Here is a 17,222-nt window from a genome sequence, read left to right as displayed (position 1 = left end):
TCATGTGTTTGCTTATGTTTGAATTAATTTTCCAAACATTATATTGTTGCTTTTGCAATCAAAATTGTTGCTCAGAAATATATGTGTTTGATCTTACTTCTCATGGTGTCTTATAAGATGAAAAAGTGCGCAAATCTGAAATTACAGGAATAGCCTAGTAAGGAAGTTGAGCACTCCTTGTTCATATTTGACTTTTCTGATTAGAATTGGTGTGCCACACCCATGCTGCAAATTGAGTTTGGTCTTTTTGCAGTGAATGATTCTAGGAGTTATGAATATAAAGTTTGGTCTTCAGGTGAGTTTGCATGACGACCATGAATAAATGGTTTTGAAATCTTTCAACCTTTACAAAGAAGATCATGGTTATTATGCCCCATCCTCATAACTGCTCTAATCTGAATCTAAGGTTTAGTGTTCTCCAACTGACAAATGAACTGTTTGTTAGAAGCTTACTGTGCTAAAAGGGTTTCTTAAGAGAGACCTCTTGCATCAATGATGGAAGAGGCTTACTGTTTAAAGGTTTTCTTAAGGGAGACACGGTTGCATCATTTGATGCAGTCACTTTGTCCTAGACCTTGTATATTCCTGCAGTAAGTTATGACTGTGTACTTAAATCAGCAATGATTGAGAGATGCATATGATTTTCAGAAGAAAAAGTTGTGCAAGGGCTGTCTAAAATTGTCTAAAACTTACAAAGTTGTCAGTTTAAAATTCATATCCTTCCAAAAGTAAAATGATGGCTATCATGTTTTGGTTGAGAGGAAACAACTGTGCATTTTCCATCCATTGCTTTTCAATGACTGAAGGTTTCCTTATCTGGAAACAAGAATACATGCATGCATGTTCTTAATTCTTATATGTCAAAGGCTGATCTATCAATTTTAGCTTTCTTATTGAAGGGTAAGGATGTGATATGCCTAGAAACCATTGCAGCTGAATTACTTTTCAGCATACACTGTATGTTTCTTTTATCTAAAGTCTTATTGCATCATGATGAGTTCTTTTCAGAAGTTGATCAGAAAAAGAAGCGGATGAAAGCTGATTTAGATCAAGGTAGAGTCTCTTCTACTCCTTCAATCAGGAGCCAAATTGAGCAAGCTAATAGTCTTATTAACGAGCAGGTGATTTGAATGCTCACCATTTTGTTGAGCCTCTGATGTCATTACAAAATCATGGTCCAATTTATCAAAACAGAATCATGTATTATGATTCATCAGAAAATTTTGATTTTTAGATTGAACACCTGAGTTATATTATTTATTTTCTTAGCAATTTTTTTTTAAATTTTCTGATTAAAACTATGGACGTTCAGGTAGCAGCAAGGGTCACATCTGATGATGCAGAAAAGGATGAGTGGTTTATCGTGAAGGTAACCCGTTTTGACCGGGAAACAAAAGAGTAAGACTATCTTTCCTTTGTCTATGGTTATGCATGTTATTATTTGATGAAAGTTGATTTTTTCTTTTATTCCTTTGACATTTCCATGGCTGACATATCCATCAAAAAACCAAGATTGACCAGTCTAACTGATTGGCTTTTACTGATGCAACAATGCTCTTTCCTGCTAAACTTTGTAACATAAAATTTTAATCAAACTTTCCTGGGAGAAAATTATCCGTTGGCCTGTCAATTCAGCTGTGGTTATTCCTGACATACTTAAATAACAGAGGTATCCTCATAATTAGGACTTCTACTGTTGTCATCTCAAGTTATTATTAACCAGCTAATTAAGGGGGATTGTTTATTTTATGTTAAAAGGCAAACTGTGACATCTCGCAGGGCTTAGGGGATTTTCATCTTAACCAACAAGAGTTATTTATCCTTGGAAATATGATATCTTAATCCTTCTTTAAAGCTTGTGTCTGTGATAAAAAGATAATTACTTGACCATGAAATTCGATGCCATGATAAACTCTATTACTGTTTAATATCTTTCTCTAAAGCATGTTGCAAAATTGTTGAATAATCTTTTCTGCATTTTCAAATTTAGTAGTGCGTATACCAAAGTTTTTGCTACATGATTATCCCCCTGTTGAATTCAAAACAGCCAGTGGCTGTGTAGTAGTTATCGGTATATCTATTCTGCTGCCATATGAAAAAAGTTGGTGATTACAGGATTGCATATTGCCTCCTTTCTCCTTTTCAGATTTATTGGTATTATCCCAAAATAGTTGTATGATTTCTTTCTGCTGCATTTAAGAATTTAAGAAAACCCTTGTTCTACATCTGGAGGATCGATTTTTGCCAACACTGTGTGTTTACATTTTCATATTTAGTTGCATCTAGTTTTTCCATGATTTTTTCTTAGAATAGTCTATCCAAATTTCATTTATTTAAAAACATCACGGCATTGATTTGCAACCTAGAACACTTGATTATTGTGGTCTTCTTTATGAGGGAAACCAGGCTAGGATCTAGAAACATTGCTATATGAGAGCATTTGAAGCTCTGAGGAAAGATGAAGAGATGCAGTTGGCCCACCAATATTTTGATCTTCGTGGGGTTTGGCATCTTAGCCTCTGTTATGATGATTGACTAGTCTTAGTGAAGGCTGTACATAAATGGGCATGTTAGAGCAGAATCCACAGGTAAGAAGTTAAAAAAGAACAAGTCATGGATAATATTCAATCAATTCTACAGGCAAAATAAGTCAATCTTAAAATATAGAAATATTAATAATGAAAGATGTAGTGTGATACAATATAATACTATTCATTCATGTTTGGTACCTTGTTGGAATCAGCTAATTCCATATTGTTTATGCAGATTTGCGGTTCTTGATGAAGAACCTGGGGATGATGAGGAGAGCGGCCAAAGGTACACCTTGTGTAGTTTGCATTTTGCATGTTCCATGTTTTGCATTAATGTTTTAACAGATAATAGTATGGAATATGTAAGAGAAATGTGAATCATTATCTAGCTATGGAAAGTAATATTAATCTTGCTTGGTAATGATTCAAAGATGGTCTTCTTTACACTTTTACATATCATATTTCGGCTGATTCAGGAATGCCTTTTTTCCCAAATTAGCTAAATGTGAAAAAAAATTGAGCTTTATTCATTTCCATATATGGCTATATGCATATGATGTTCCCCTATATGTATATGATGTTCCCCATCATTGTAAATTATTAAATTTCTGCACTTTCCATCAACTTGTGCATAATCTGTCCACAAATTATTGAATTTACAGTAGATAGTTTGATTGCTAAACACCAGTTTCATGTAGGATTAGTTTTTGTTCGTTGAGTCTCCTGAGGCATATTTTGCTGGCAAGATTTCTATAGAAGCAAAAAAATTTATGAAAGCCCATTCCAAAAACAGATATCGTTGTAATAATGAGTGGAATAAGTCTAAACAACACAGTATATTTCTTTTATAGAATCATAGAAAAACTGCATGAGCATTTTGGTTATCAAGGGAGTGAATGATATTTCCAATTGTTGATGGGTCTGTGTTTGTTTTGTTACTTTTCCTTTTTGATACTTCTAATTATGGGTTAAACTGGGTTGGATCTAGTTGAACCTCCAACCCTAGCCTGGCACTTGGATTTGGGTCTGGCCAACAAATAGGGTCCATTTGCACATTTGAGTTGGATTCCGATCTATCTGGTCAGATGTTATTAGATTTTATGTGGATTGTGGATCTGGTTCAGTGCGTTTGGGTCAGATCCTATTTGTAGCAAATAAGATCTGATCCATTTTTCATTTTATTAAAAAAAACGTTGGTTCCAAAACCATTTTGTTTGTTATGATATTACTATGACACAACCTAATCTAGATTTGAGTCAGCCATTTTGGATACTACTGAATCCTGGCTCAAGCATTGCCCGTGAGCCCAAAACTTGGATCCAAATTATGCATGACCGTTGTACATGTCAGGTCTAAACTATTATTTTCTCTTTTATATTTTCTAAAGGAACTGGAAGTTAATTATATCAAGATCAATTATTCTTGAGATGTAGATGTCGAAAATATTGAAAAATCATAGGGAACTTTCCGGTTTTCTCTTGTTCATGGCTAATATGTGCAGGATGTTATCTCATGCTGATAACATGACACATAGGTTTGTCGACTCTGAGCCTATAATCTAATGTTATTTTGAACTTGGTTTTGGCTTACCTCTGCTTGTGTTCTGTAGTATTTGGTTGGTGTCATGTTTAAAATAGCTAGGCCCTTTATGTTATGTAGCCTCTTTTGCAAGCTCCGAAGGTTTTACTACTAATTCTGACATAATCTGTCATGCGTACAATGAAAAAAAATATTATATTTTTTCCATAAAGCGAAAGTGAGATGGATTTAAAAGGTTTCCATAAAGATGACCATTTTTTACATTCATAAATTTTGAGCCTTTAAAATCTCTTTGATTAATAAATACCATACTCAATTTGTTGATTAAGAATTTTGCTTTGATATTGATAGTATCTATTACATCTACAGGAAATATAAACTGCCGATGTCACACATTATTCCTTTTCCAAAGCGAAATGATCCTTCTAGTGCTCCAGATTTCCCAACAGGGACACAAGTTTTGGCAGTCTATCCTGGAACCACTGCTCTTTATAAAGCTACTGTTGTCAATCCTCACAGGAAGGTAATAAAGGATATGCTACAGTGGGTTATAGCCTCTTAATGAGGCCTACTTCAGGCATTATTTGCATGCTATTCTATGCTTTCTGCATAATTTGTTTCCAATTGTGCAGCAGTTGTTGAAAATGCAGAAAAAATCATGAATCACCTGGATGTTTTCAGAATAGTCACAAACTTGTTTTAAGATCAGGTAGAGGGATGCAAAAGGACCCAAACTAAATTGGATTGGCTGATGTCCAGAGGGTGATGGTAAAACTGCTACTTGATATTGTTGAAAAATGCTCTAGCAGTCTTCTTCCAGCTCATGGGCAGAAAGCCCCTCCAAAATATTGAAAATCTGTTCCCTTATGGTTGTCTGTAATATTAAATAAAGAAGGAATTAGCTGTGGTGTTTCATCATTAATTCTAATGAGATTCTGTTGAATGAGAGATGATTCCCATGATACCTTATATTGTGGGGCACGTGTGTATCCAAGGGGGAGTTGTCTACGTTTCTTGGGGTCTTGCATGCTTATTGCCATGTTTTGCCCCCTTATAAAATGGAACAAAGTTAATGATCTTAGATTTGCAGGTCATGCAGTCCCTGTTCAGGGCTGTCTTATGACTTGGAACCAATTTTGAGTTGGATCATGTCCTGAGTTGTTTAAAAAGCGTTTGGACATAATTCTTTCTAAAAAACAGTCAAGATTACTGAAAACTGTAAGAGTAGCCCATTTTGACACTTCCATGATCTAGCATAGTGATTATTTAGATTGGAGGCAATGGGGTTACTTTATCACTAGAGGCATTCAAGATAAGGTGATGCAATGATGTAAATCTCTTGAGAGTACATATGATCTTTTTCAGGAAATGAAAAAAATGCAAGTCTTAAAACAAATGGCGAGGGGATGATTTTCATTATATGATGAACCTTTCCCTTGACACATGCAAGTTACCTTTAGCTAAGCTGGGTTAAGGCTTTAAAACATTCTTGACCAGGGTGATCAGTTGCTTTGCATGCATGCACATCTTATTTTGTCAAAATTGGAGTATATTTCAGTTTCTATGTCTAATTACGTCTTCTCTTTTGTAATAAATCCTGTTTTGCTTTCATTTTTCTAAAACCCACACTGACTTCTATTGAATTTTTTCATGTGGATGACTTTTGGTGGATTTCCAGAGGAAAACTGACGAGTAAGTTACTTATCCTTTGCCTGATCTTGTGAGGTTGGATTTTTTTTCCTTGTTGGTTACTTGGTTACCATTTTAGGTTTCTCTAAGCTTTGAAATTTTTCATGATTGGTTGCTTCATATTCCAATTAACATGTGCATCCTATTTGTGCCTAGATTGTACATACAGGGGCCAAGTACAGCTGCTTTTCCCTTGCTTTGATCATCCTGTCAGTTGAAAGTGGTTTCCATCTCCATGCTACATGTAGCCTCTTCAATATGTTAAAAGGAAATGGGAAATTTGTGTTGGAAATCCACCACCCGTACCTGCATTGAGAGAGAGAGAGAGAGAGAGAGAGAGAGGGAGAGACGAAATGCAAGAACTGTGTCTGTCACGATTTCTGTATGAAATCGTGACCTAAAGGAATACATTTATAACTTTATTTTACATAGATATGGATCCGGGTCTGGTGTATCCAGACCCGATTAAGAGTAAACGTATACTCTGTACACGATCTTTACATTACATGGATCGGGTCGACTCGGGTCGGGTTCCGGGTCTCGGATCCTTTTCACCTTTTTCACCCCCCCTCAAGTTGATCATGGTTTTGGACCATGAACAACTTGCCTTTAAGCATCCAAAAACGATCCTTGGTTAACCCTTTGGTAAATATTGTTAAATTATGTATATATATATATATATACATATACTTATATATATATACGTATATATAAGTATATATATACATATATGTATATATATACAGTTTTTCTTTTTTGATTCTCAAAATACTCGATAGGGGTATTTTGGTAAATCCCCATGTAACCCCTTTTCCCTTTTTCTATTTTTCTTTTCTTTTCTTTTTCTTTTTTCCTTTTCTCTTTTATTTTTACCTTTTTGTAAGACCACAAGGGCCCCACTCATGTAGTCGTTGGGGCTCCCAACGGTCATATTTATGACCGTTGGGGCTCCCAACGACTACATGGGAGCCCCTTGTGGTCCCTTCTTCATTGCTCCCTCCTCTATAAATAGAGGAGGTTTTCCTCTTGTATGGTAAGGGTTGTTCACCCTCTTTTTTTCTTCTTCAATAATATCCAACTTATGACTTTTGGTCATTTTTCCCTTTTGTGGGTTTTTTTGTATACACTTTTAGTGTTTGTGTTCTTGGCTCTTGGAATCACTTTTAAAGAGTGATTTGCTTTATTGGTGCTTCCGCCGCTCCCCCTTTTCATTACATGGTATCAGAGCGAGGTTGGTGATCCGGCTTTTACCTTTTTGGTGCCTTGGGACGCATGCCTCTCAAGCTTTTGAAGAAGGAAAGAAGACCTTTTGGCTCCTATGGAACGTGATTCTAAAGTTGGGCTTTCTTTCAAGCTCAATGGATCCAATTATCTTATGTGGGCCTCCGCTATGGAAATTCATCTAAGAGGTAAGAAACTTTGGGGTTTTGTTATGAGAACTACTCCCGAACCCTCTCTTGTTCTCACTAAAATTGAAAATGATGTTGAAAAAGCTTTAGATGGTGATGAACGCATCAAAGCTATAAATGATCATCAATCCAAAATTGAGGATTGGGAAAGTAATCATGCCAAAATTTTGGTATGGTTTATGAAAAATGTGGACCTCAAAAATTGTGCAAATATTGCAAAATTTAGAAGAGCCAATGAGGCATGGTTCTTCCTTAAGGGTATGTATACCCAAAAGGATCTTGCTAGACAATTTTTTTGTCAAGAGAAAATTCGTTCCACTAGACAAGCGGATATGAGTGTCCGTGACTACTTTAAATCTTTAACCCCTCTTTGGGATGAGATTGTTCTTCTTGAGCCTAAATTAGTGGCTCCGGAAGATATTGAGTTAAGAAGAGAACAAATTGAAAATGAGCACTTGTTCCAATTTCTTCATGGTCTACGACCGGAATATGAACAAGTTAGGGCATCCCTTCTCCATAGAAGTAAAGCCTTACCCATTGAAGATGCCCTTGCCGAAGTATGTCAAGAAGAAACTCGACTTGGCCTAAGTATCAAGGGTGATGCAGTTTTGGCCGTTTTTAGGCCCGGATCAAATGTAAAAGCATATAAACCTCTCCACTTTAACAAAAATAATGGATATAGAAAGGGAGTGATTTGCCACTATTGTAATGAACCGGGTCACATTAAACCGGTTTGCCCAAAGCTTAAAGGAAAAGTGGCCGCGGTTGGAGAAAATTCTCCAAAGAAGGAAGAAGAAAGTGTCAAAGAGGGAGATATCAAAGAAACTCTTAATCATATCTCCGAAGTTCTCCAACATCTTCAACATCCGGAGCCGCCATCGCCTACTCTTCATCACCTCCAGGTACGTGGATACTAGACTCTGGTGCTTCTTTTCACATGACATCTCATAAAAACTCGCTTTCTAATGTTTTTTCTGAACCCATATCTTCTTATGTTTCAACGGCCGATGGGACATCTTTAAAAATTGAAAGTATTGGAACACTTGATTTTAAAACTTCTCAAACCTTCTTTGTTCCTAAAGTAAGAGTCGTTCCAAAAATTAATCTAAATCTTTTTTCTGTTTCCCAAATCACCGATCATGGATGCCAAGTCTCTTTCTCACCTAAAGATTGCACCGTGCAGGATCTCCAGTCAGGGAAGTTGATTGGGCAAGGCCATAGAAGGGGTGATCTTTATTTTATGGATTTTTTAACTCTTCCATCTAAGTCATCTTGCAATCTTGTAAAGGACAAAAGTATTGGAATTTGGCATGAGAGACTTGGTCATCCAAATTTTGTAAAAATGACTCTTTTTCCTTTTTTGAACAATACTTGTAAAGACAATCACATGACTTGTAAAGATTGCATTTTTGGGAAATCTAAAGCTACATTTTCTCAAAGAAATTATTTCACCACTCGGCCTTTTGAACTTGTTCATTCCGATGTATGGGGACCTTCCCCTATTTTGTCTAAAGGAGGATTTTCGTACTATGTGGTCTTTATTGATGACTTCACTCGATTTACATGGATTTACTTCTTAAGTCGCAAATCCGAAGTTTTCTCCTTCTTTAAAGAATTCCATGCGATGGTTAAAAATCAATTTTTGGGAAATCTATCAATTCTTAGGTTCGACTCGGGAGGTGAATACATGTCAAATGAATTTCAAACTATTTAAAAGAAAACAGAATTTGCCATCAACGTTCTTGTCCAAACATTCCGCAACAAAATGGTCTTGCGGAAAGAAAGCATAGACACATAATAGAAACCACAAGAACCTTATTAATCTAAAAAAATATTCCAAAATCTTTTTTGGGCCGAAGCGGTTCTAACCTCAACGTATCTTATCAATAGAACTCCTTTATCTTCTTTAAAAAATCTTTCTCCATTTGAGAAACTTTACAATATGTCTCCCGATTATAAAAGACTAAGAATTTTTGGATGTAAATGCTTTGTTTTAACTCAAAAAAATGATAAACTTTCTTCTAGAGCTATTAAATGCATTTTCTTAGGATATGGCGAAAAAAAAAATGTTATCGATGCTTTGACATATCAAATAATAAACTTTATATCTCAAAAGATGTCACATTCTTAGAAGAAGAAAATGGTTTTTCGCATAAACCAAATGAAGATATTGATTATTCCTTTTTATTTGACTTATTGCCTCAAGAAAAGGCCATTGATGATAATGTTGAATCTAGTGAATCACTCATAGACGATTTTTTTTGAACCTCCAAATGATGACCAAAATTTACAAGAAAATATACAAAGGCAAATACAAGTCTACTATAGAAGAAATGAAAGTAATCATCCTTGTGCCCTTGAAAAATTCTCTCAAAATGAGTCAACTGAAGAACCTCTCAAAGAAGATCAAATCGTATTTCAAAAATACCAAATAGATTTGTATCTTATGATTCTTTTTCTCCAAATTTTCGAGCATGTCTGCTTGCTCTTCACTCAATTCATGAACCAACTCATTATAATGATGCTAGACAATATGCTCATTGGAATGAACCAATGAAACTGAAACTTAATGCACTTAAGAGGGCTCAAACTTGGGAAATCGTTGATCCACCCAATGGCTAGAAACCCATTGGATGCCGATGGGTTTTTAAAGTTAAAACTAAGTGCGATGGATCTTTAGAAAGATATAAGGCCAGGTTAGTGGCCAAGGGATATGCCCAAGAGTATGAAGTAGATTATGATGAAACCTTTGCCCCTGTTGCTCAAATGACTAGTGTTCGAGCTCTTATTGCAATAACCTCTGCTAAAAAATGGCCAATTTTTCAACTAGATGTCAAAAATGCCTTTTTAAATGAAAATTTAAATGAAGAAGTTTACATGGAACCATCTCCGGGTATGAATTTAAATGGTAAAGTTTTGAAATTAAAAAAAGCCTTATATGGACTTAAGCAAACTCCTAAAGCTTGGTATGATAAATTTAGTAATGTATTAATCAATTTAGGATTTACTTCTTGCTATACTGACACTGCTCTTTTTGTTAAGAAAACATGTAATTTTATTGTTATTCTTCTGTTATATGTTGATGATATGATAATCACTGGGGATGACAAAAAGGGGGTAAATGATGTGAAGTCTATGTTAAAAGAAACTTTTGATATGTTTACCTTGGATTCTTGAGATATTTTTTAGGAATTGAAGTGGCTTACTCCCCGCGAGGATACATTTTATCTCAGATGAAATTGGTAGCAGACATTTGTACCAAATCTGGAATATCTGATGAAAAGAAAGTTGAGACTCCCGAAGTTATCAATGCAAAGCTGAGACTTGAGGATGGTGTTCTTCTTGAGGATCCAACTCCCTATCGTCAATTAATTGGATCTCTCACCTACTTATCCATCACCCGTCCAGACATAACTCATGCGGTTCATGCAGCAAGCCAGTTTCAGCATGCACCTGCTACAGTTCATATGGCGGCTGTAATGAGAATTGTGCGATACATCAAAAATACCATCTCCAAGGGACTCTTCTTATCCTCTTCCTCATCTCTTGAATTAACTGCTTTTACTGATACTGATTGGGGAGGAAATCCCAATGATCGTATCTCAACTACTGGTCTTTGCATTTTTTTAGGTGAATCTCTCATCTCGTGGAGATGCAAGAAACAACAAAAGGTCTCACTATCATCCACTGAAGCTGAATATCGGGCTATGCCAATGACAACAATGGAAATCGTGTGGCTTAGAGGGCTCATTGGTGACATGGGTGTCCTCATTTCCTCACCCACCAAGCTCTGCTGTGATAACAAAAGTGCGATCTACATTGCAAGCAACCATACGTTTCACGAACAGACCAAGCATATCGAGATGGATTGCCACTACGTTCGAGATGAATACCTCAGAGGAACTATCACATTACCATACATCACTTTAGAATATCAATTGGCTGACTTCTTCACCAAAGCGCTCCCAACTCCACGATTTATGTTTCTTCTTGGCAAACTTTCGGTCTTCTCCCCGTAAAGTTTGAGGGGGCGTGTTAAATTATGTATATATAAATATATATATACTTATATATATACATACGTATATATATAAGTATATATATACATATATGTATATATATACAGTTTTTCTTTTTTGATTCTCAAAATACCCGATAGGGGTATTTTGGTAAATCCCCATGTAACCCCTTTTCCCTTTTTCTTTTCTCTTTTTCTTTTTTCCTTTTCTTTTTTTTCTTTTTTCTTTTTACCTTTTTGTAAGACCACAAGGGCCCCACTCATGTAGTCGTTGGGGCCCCTACGGTCATATTTATGACCGTTGGGGCTCCCAACGACTACATGGGAGCCCCTTGCGGTCCCTTCTTCATTGCTCCCTCCTCTATAAATAGAGGAGGTTTTCCTCTTGTATGGTAAGGGTTGTTCACCCTCTTTTTTCCTTCAATAATATCCAACTTATGACTTTTGGTCATTTTCCCTTTTGTGGGTTTTTTTGTTTACACTTTTAGTGTTTGTGTTCTTGGCTCTTGGAATCACTCTTAAAGAGTGATTTGCTTTATTGGTGCTTCCGCCGCTCCCCCTTTTCATTACAAATATGTCTGCAACTTGCCTTTCAGTACTGATGAATTCAGGCTCAATCTCTTTTTCTTCAACCTTCTGTCTCACAAAGTGTTGGTCAATCTCAATGTGCTTAGCACGACTGTGATGTACGGGATTGAATGACATGTTGATAGTACTTTGGTTGTCACATAGCAAGGTAGTGTGGGAGATCTTTTCTCCTACTTCAGTTAGTAGATGCCTGATGCATGTGACTTCGGCAGTAGCAGCAACCATGGATCTATATTCAGCCTCAGTGCTTGATCTAGTGATAGCCTTTTGATTTCTACTGCTCTAAGAGACTAAATTTCTTCCAATGAAGGCACAATATCTTGATGTAGATCTTCGTTCGTCAGGATCTCCTGCCTAATCAACATCACAATATACAGTAAGCTCGTGCTCATCTTTGCCATATGACTGTGGTGAATATATCAATCCATCCCCAATAGTTCCTTTCAGATATCTAAGGATTCTCTTGACGGCTTCTATATGTCCAGTATGTGGCGCATGCATAAATTGAGATACTTGATTGACTGAATAAACGATGTCAGGTCTAGTGAATGTGAGGTACTGTAACATTCCTATTATGCTTCGATACCTGGTGGGGTCATCACACAAATCTCTATCATCAGCGCTAAGTTTCTGATGAAGCACACTCGGAGTTCCTAGAGGTTTGCAGTCTTTCATGCCTGCCTTGCTGAGAACGTCTACGGTGTACTTATGCTGAGTGAGTGTCAAGCCATGAGCCTGGTTATCAACTTCTACGCCAAGAAAATAACGTAGAACTCCAAGATCTTTCATTTTGAACCTCTGACCTAGTAAGTCTTTGACTTCTTGAATGTGGGTTGCAGAGTTTCCTGTGATGATAATATCATCGACATAAATTAATAATAGAGTAGTCACAGTCTGATTTTTAAAAATAAATAATGAGTGGTCCAACATGGAACGTGAAAATCCATGTTTCTGAATCTCTAGCGAGAAGCTATCAAACCAAGAGCGAGATGCTTGCTTCAGACCATAGATAACTCTGTTTAACCTGCACACATGGGTTTTACAGTTTTGTTCTTGATATCCAAGAGGTTGCTCCATGTATACTTCCTCCTTCAAATCTCCATGCAAGAATGCATTTTTCACATCAAGTTGACTCAACTTCCATCCATGTTCAACAGCCAGAGAAATAATAATTCGAATTGTTCCCATTCTTACAACCGGACTAAATGTCTTATCATAGTCTTGCCCTGCTTCTTGAGTGAATCCTTTTGCCACAAGCCTTGCCTTATATCGTTCAATGGTTCCATCTGGCTTGTACTTTATTTTATAGACCCATTTACATCTGACAACATTTTTGTCAGGTGGTCTGAGAACAACTTCCCAGGTTCCACATTCATGTAAGGCTTGCATTTCATCATTCATGGCTTCTACCCATTTGGTAGAAGTGACTGCCTGATAGTACATAATGAGCTCATCTTCCTTATTGAGGGCAGTTAAAAAGAGTTGAAGATCCAAGGAAAAATTGTTATAGCTGACCCACCTGTCAATAGGATTTCGTATGCAGTTTGATTTTCTGATCGCAAGAGTATGAGGAGTTGGATTGGTGACTGAGACATTATCTTAATGACTTGATGCTATCGGTCTCTGTCTGGAATAGACAATGCCTTTATATCTACCTGGTGCTTCCTCTGCATTCTGTGATCCCAACGTCCCAGTGTTCTCAAACATCTCTTCTTCTTGTTGCACGGAATCTGAGGAACACGCTTCATTGGGGCCAGCAAAAAGTTCTGAACTCAGCCAAGGATAGTAAACTTCAGTTGACATGTTCGTTGCGTCAGCTTCGCGATCAAAATTTTGTTCATCAAAGACAACATTTCTTGAGGTTCTGATGCGTTTGTTGATGTGATCATAACACCTATATCCTTTATAGTCATCTGCATATCCCACAAACCTACACTTCTTGGCCTTGTCCTGAAACTTGTTTTCTCAGGGGACTGATCAATATGCACATAACAAACACATCCAAAAACATGCAGATCGTGATAACTAGGATGAGCTCCAAAAAAATAGTGATAAGGAGACTTATTTTTCAGAACAACCATAGGTAGTCTATTTATCACATGTACGACAGAATGGAAAGCTTCTGTCCATAGGTTGATGGGAAGATTACTGTCATGAAGCATGCTCATGACACTTTCAACAATATGCCTATGTTTTCGTTCAACAATCCCATTTTGTTGAGGGGTGTGAGGGCAGGACACCCTTCTTCCTATTCCGTTATTTCGGAGAAAGGAAATAAAATCACGGGATGAGAATTCCCCACCTTCATCACATTGGAAAAATTGAATGGATTCAGAAAATTGATTTTTGACCAAGGAAAGAAAACTTTGAAACAAAGAGAAGACTTCTGACTTATTTTTTATGAAATATATCCAAGTGTATCGAGAATAGTTATCGACAAAGATTAGATAGTATCTGCTCCCGGATCCAGAGGCAATCGGGGCGGGTCCCCATACATCAAAACAAATTATCTCAAAAGGTTTTGAAGCTCTCTTATTAATGGAATGGAAAGGCAATATTATGACTCTTGCATGAAAGACAACTCAAACACTTATGACTGCTCTCATTCCCATTGAGACTTTCTTTTGGAATGAGATTATTAGAGACAAGTTTTTCAATAAAATGACTCCCACAATGTCCTAATCGACTATGCCACAAAAATGACTTATTACATTCATAAATACTAAAAACATTAGCATAAGAGGATGAACATGACTCTAATGAAGGCTTCGAATTCAGATGAACAGGGCGAACAACATGACATGAAGCTTCTTCAAAGACATACATATTGCCTCGTCTCTTTCCTTCAGCGAATGTTTCCCTCGTGTGTAGGTCCTTGACTTGCACAGACAAGGGAGTGAATTCAACTGAAGCATTATTATCATCAATAAGTTTGGAAACAGAGACAATATTTTTCTTGATGTCAGGAGCATGAAGAACGTCAGAAAGAGTAAGAGTGAAATATGGCATGGGGATGACAGTTTTTCCAACATGAGAAACAGGATGGTGGGATCCATCTCTAGTGACAATCTTACTTTTTCCAAAATAAGGAATAGGGTTAGAAATTTTACCTGCATCGCATGTCACATGAGTTGCTGCTCCTGAGTCAACAAACCAAGTGCCTTCATCGCTCTGCCTTAATTTCAACTCTGATAAGGCAGATATCAGCAGATCTTTAATCTCTCCACTGTCTCTGGTATTTGTGAACTTTCTTTTGGTTTCCGTTTGTGGACCCTTTCCTTTATTCTCTGGATTATGCCAACAATTTGCCTTGATATGCCCCCTTTTGTTACAAAGGAAGCAAGTAGGAATGAATCCATGGCTGCTGCTACTGCCGAAGTCACATGGATCTATATTCAGCCTCAGTGCTTGATTTAGCGATAGCCTTTTGTTTTCTACTGCTCCAAGAGACTAAATTTCTTCCAATGAAGACACAATATCCTGATGTAGATATTCGTTCGTCAGGATCTCCTGCCCAGTCAGCATCATAATATACAGTAAGCTCGTGCTCATCTTTGCCATATGACTGTGGTGAATATATCAATCCATCCCCAATAGTCCCTTTCATATATCTAAGGATTTTCTTGACGGCTTCCATATGTCCAGTACGTGGCGCATGCATAAATTGAGATACTTGATTGACTGAATAAACAATGTTAGGTCTAGTGAATGTGAGGTACTGTAACATTCCTATTATGCTTTGATACCATGTTAGAAATCCATCACCCGTACCTGCATTGAGAAAGAGAGAGAGAGAGAGAGAGAGAGAGAGAGAGAGAGAGAGACGAAATGCAAGAACTGCGTCTGTCACGATTTCTGTATGAAATCGTGACCTAAAGGAATACATTTATAACTTTGTTTTACATAGATATGGATCTGGGTCTGGTGTATCCAGACCCGATTAAGAGTAAATGTATACTCTGTACACGATCTTTACATTACATGGATTGGGTCGACTCGGGTCGGGTCCCGGGTCTCGGATCCTTTTCACCTTTTTCAATTTGTTGTATACCGCCCAACTTTCCTTGAATGAAGAAAAAAAGTTTTTTGAATTTTTTAAAAGATAACTGAAATCTTCCTTGGCTGATTACATTCCAAAACTACTATTTTTAACTTTTAAAGCAAAGACAAACTTTTTGGCTTTTTGAGAGAGAGGTTAAAATCTAAGTGTAATGTCCTAACTCCAGTTGGATTAATGAAAATATGGGTTGACCTAGAAAAAATTTAGGTGCGTTTTTTACAACTTGGATTTTTTTAATGTGTTGTAAGAAAGATGCTTTTCTGCCAATTCCGCGTGAAGAAAAAATCACAGCAGTAGCTTATTTTTAGTAAATAAAATTGCTACAAGGTACATCTATAATTATTGAAGATTTTTCCCACAAGTGAAAAAAAATGTTATCGATGTTACAATATTTCTAAAACTTCATTACTGTTTTCTGGTATTTAATTATGTTTTATCTGGTGCTCCTTTCAGTTACCTGTTAGAATTTGATGACGATGAAGAAGAAGGATCTCCAGGGCTGCCCCAAAGGAATGTACCTTTTTACAAGGTTGTTCCTCTTCCAGAGGGACATCGGCAATGATTCTGAAGTTTTCATTATCCTTGCCTCGTGTAAAAATTCTTCTTTGGATGTTTCTGTAAATTATGTCCACGGGCTGTTATAGTGATTTCAGTTTAAATGTCCTAACTATTTGGTGGAATTCTTTGTCCTTCATCAGATATGTATGTATATTTTGCTAATGTTTGGGAAATTTCATGACAATAGACTGGGACCTTCAATATGAAAGCTTACGAAACAAAAATATCTTCTGGCTGAAAGAATGCTTGAATGATTCCAATCAGAACATTATAGTCACAATGTCTTAACAGAGAGACACCTCAGTTTTGGATCCCATTTGGGGGCAAACCCTATTTTGACTATCCCAGAAACAAAAAAAGAAGGAAACATGTTTTTTTTAGTCCGAGAAACCGCCCCGAGGCACAGACCTATCTGCACTGACTCAGCCTGCCGTACTTACAATCGCTGTCCTGTCAGCGTAAAACTCCGAGGGCTTACCCCTCAACCCCATGGAGTTGCCAAGCTTCGGCTTACTGGGGGGTTGATGCCGGTGGGATTTAAACCTAGACTGCTGGTCAAAGAGTCTAGGCCCCATCCACTATGCCAAACCCCTTGGGTCTCAGGGAACATGTTTGCTTTGGTCATAGGTTGGGATGAACAATCATAACTGAGAAAGTTTAAGTTGTGATTGTTTGTCACAAGGTCAATCTTGTGACCAACTTTCATAAGATTCTGAGTCAATAACAATCACAATCACAGCTTATATTTTTCTTATGTTTCACCAACTTTGAGAAAGTGTTGTGATTGTGAGTTAAAATCATGGGTTCTTGAGAAAAATCCAAGAATCACG

General features: G+C 36.9%; 1 protein-coding gene across 5 annotated transcripts in view; it reads left to right on the top strand.

The window, feature by feature from the left end:
- LOC149833221 (SAGA-associated factor 29 homolog A-like) overlaps positions 1-16,616 on the top strand; it is a 43,210-nt gene extending 26,594 nt beyond the window's left edge. The window contains exons 4-10 of one of the 5 annotated variants that reach the window (XR_016433409.1): positions 1,009-1,121; positions 1,313-1,398; positions 2,767-2,817; positions 4,440-4,593; positions 4,721-4,779; positions 5,749-5,762; positions 16,288-16,510. Coding sequence is in view for 2 of the 5 variants with exons in the window: in XM_090014997.1 (XP_089871123.1) it covers positions 1,009-1,121; positions 1,313-1,398; positions 2,767-2,817; positions 4,440-4,593; positions 5,749-5,762; positions 16,288-16,396 (527 nt within the window). In the remaining 3 variants the exon portion in view is untranslated. Of the gene's footprint in view, positions 1-1,008; positions 1,122-1,312; positions 1,399-2,766; positions 2,818-4,439; positions 4,594-4,702; positions 4,780-5,748; positions 5,763-16,287 lie in introns of all 5 variants that reach the window. The other 4 variants (XR_016433408.1, XR_016433407.1, XM_090014998.1 and 1 more) reach the window with 4 other exon arrangements.
- The last annotated feature ends 606 nt before the right edge of the window (positions 16,617-17,222 follow it).

The sequence above is a fragment of the Nuphar pumila genome, chromosome 7, assembly GCF_984573655.1.
Source record: "Nuphar pumila chromosome 7, dmNupPumi1.hap1.1, whole genome shotgun sequence".
Taxonomy (NCBI): domain Eukaryota; kingdom Viridiplantae; phylum Streptophyta; class Magnoliopsida; order Nymphaeales; family Nymphaeaceae; genus Nuphar; species Nuphar pumila.
The sequence above is the reverse complement of the archived record's forward strand: the minus strand, read 5'-3'. Positions and strand labels throughout refer to the sequence as shown.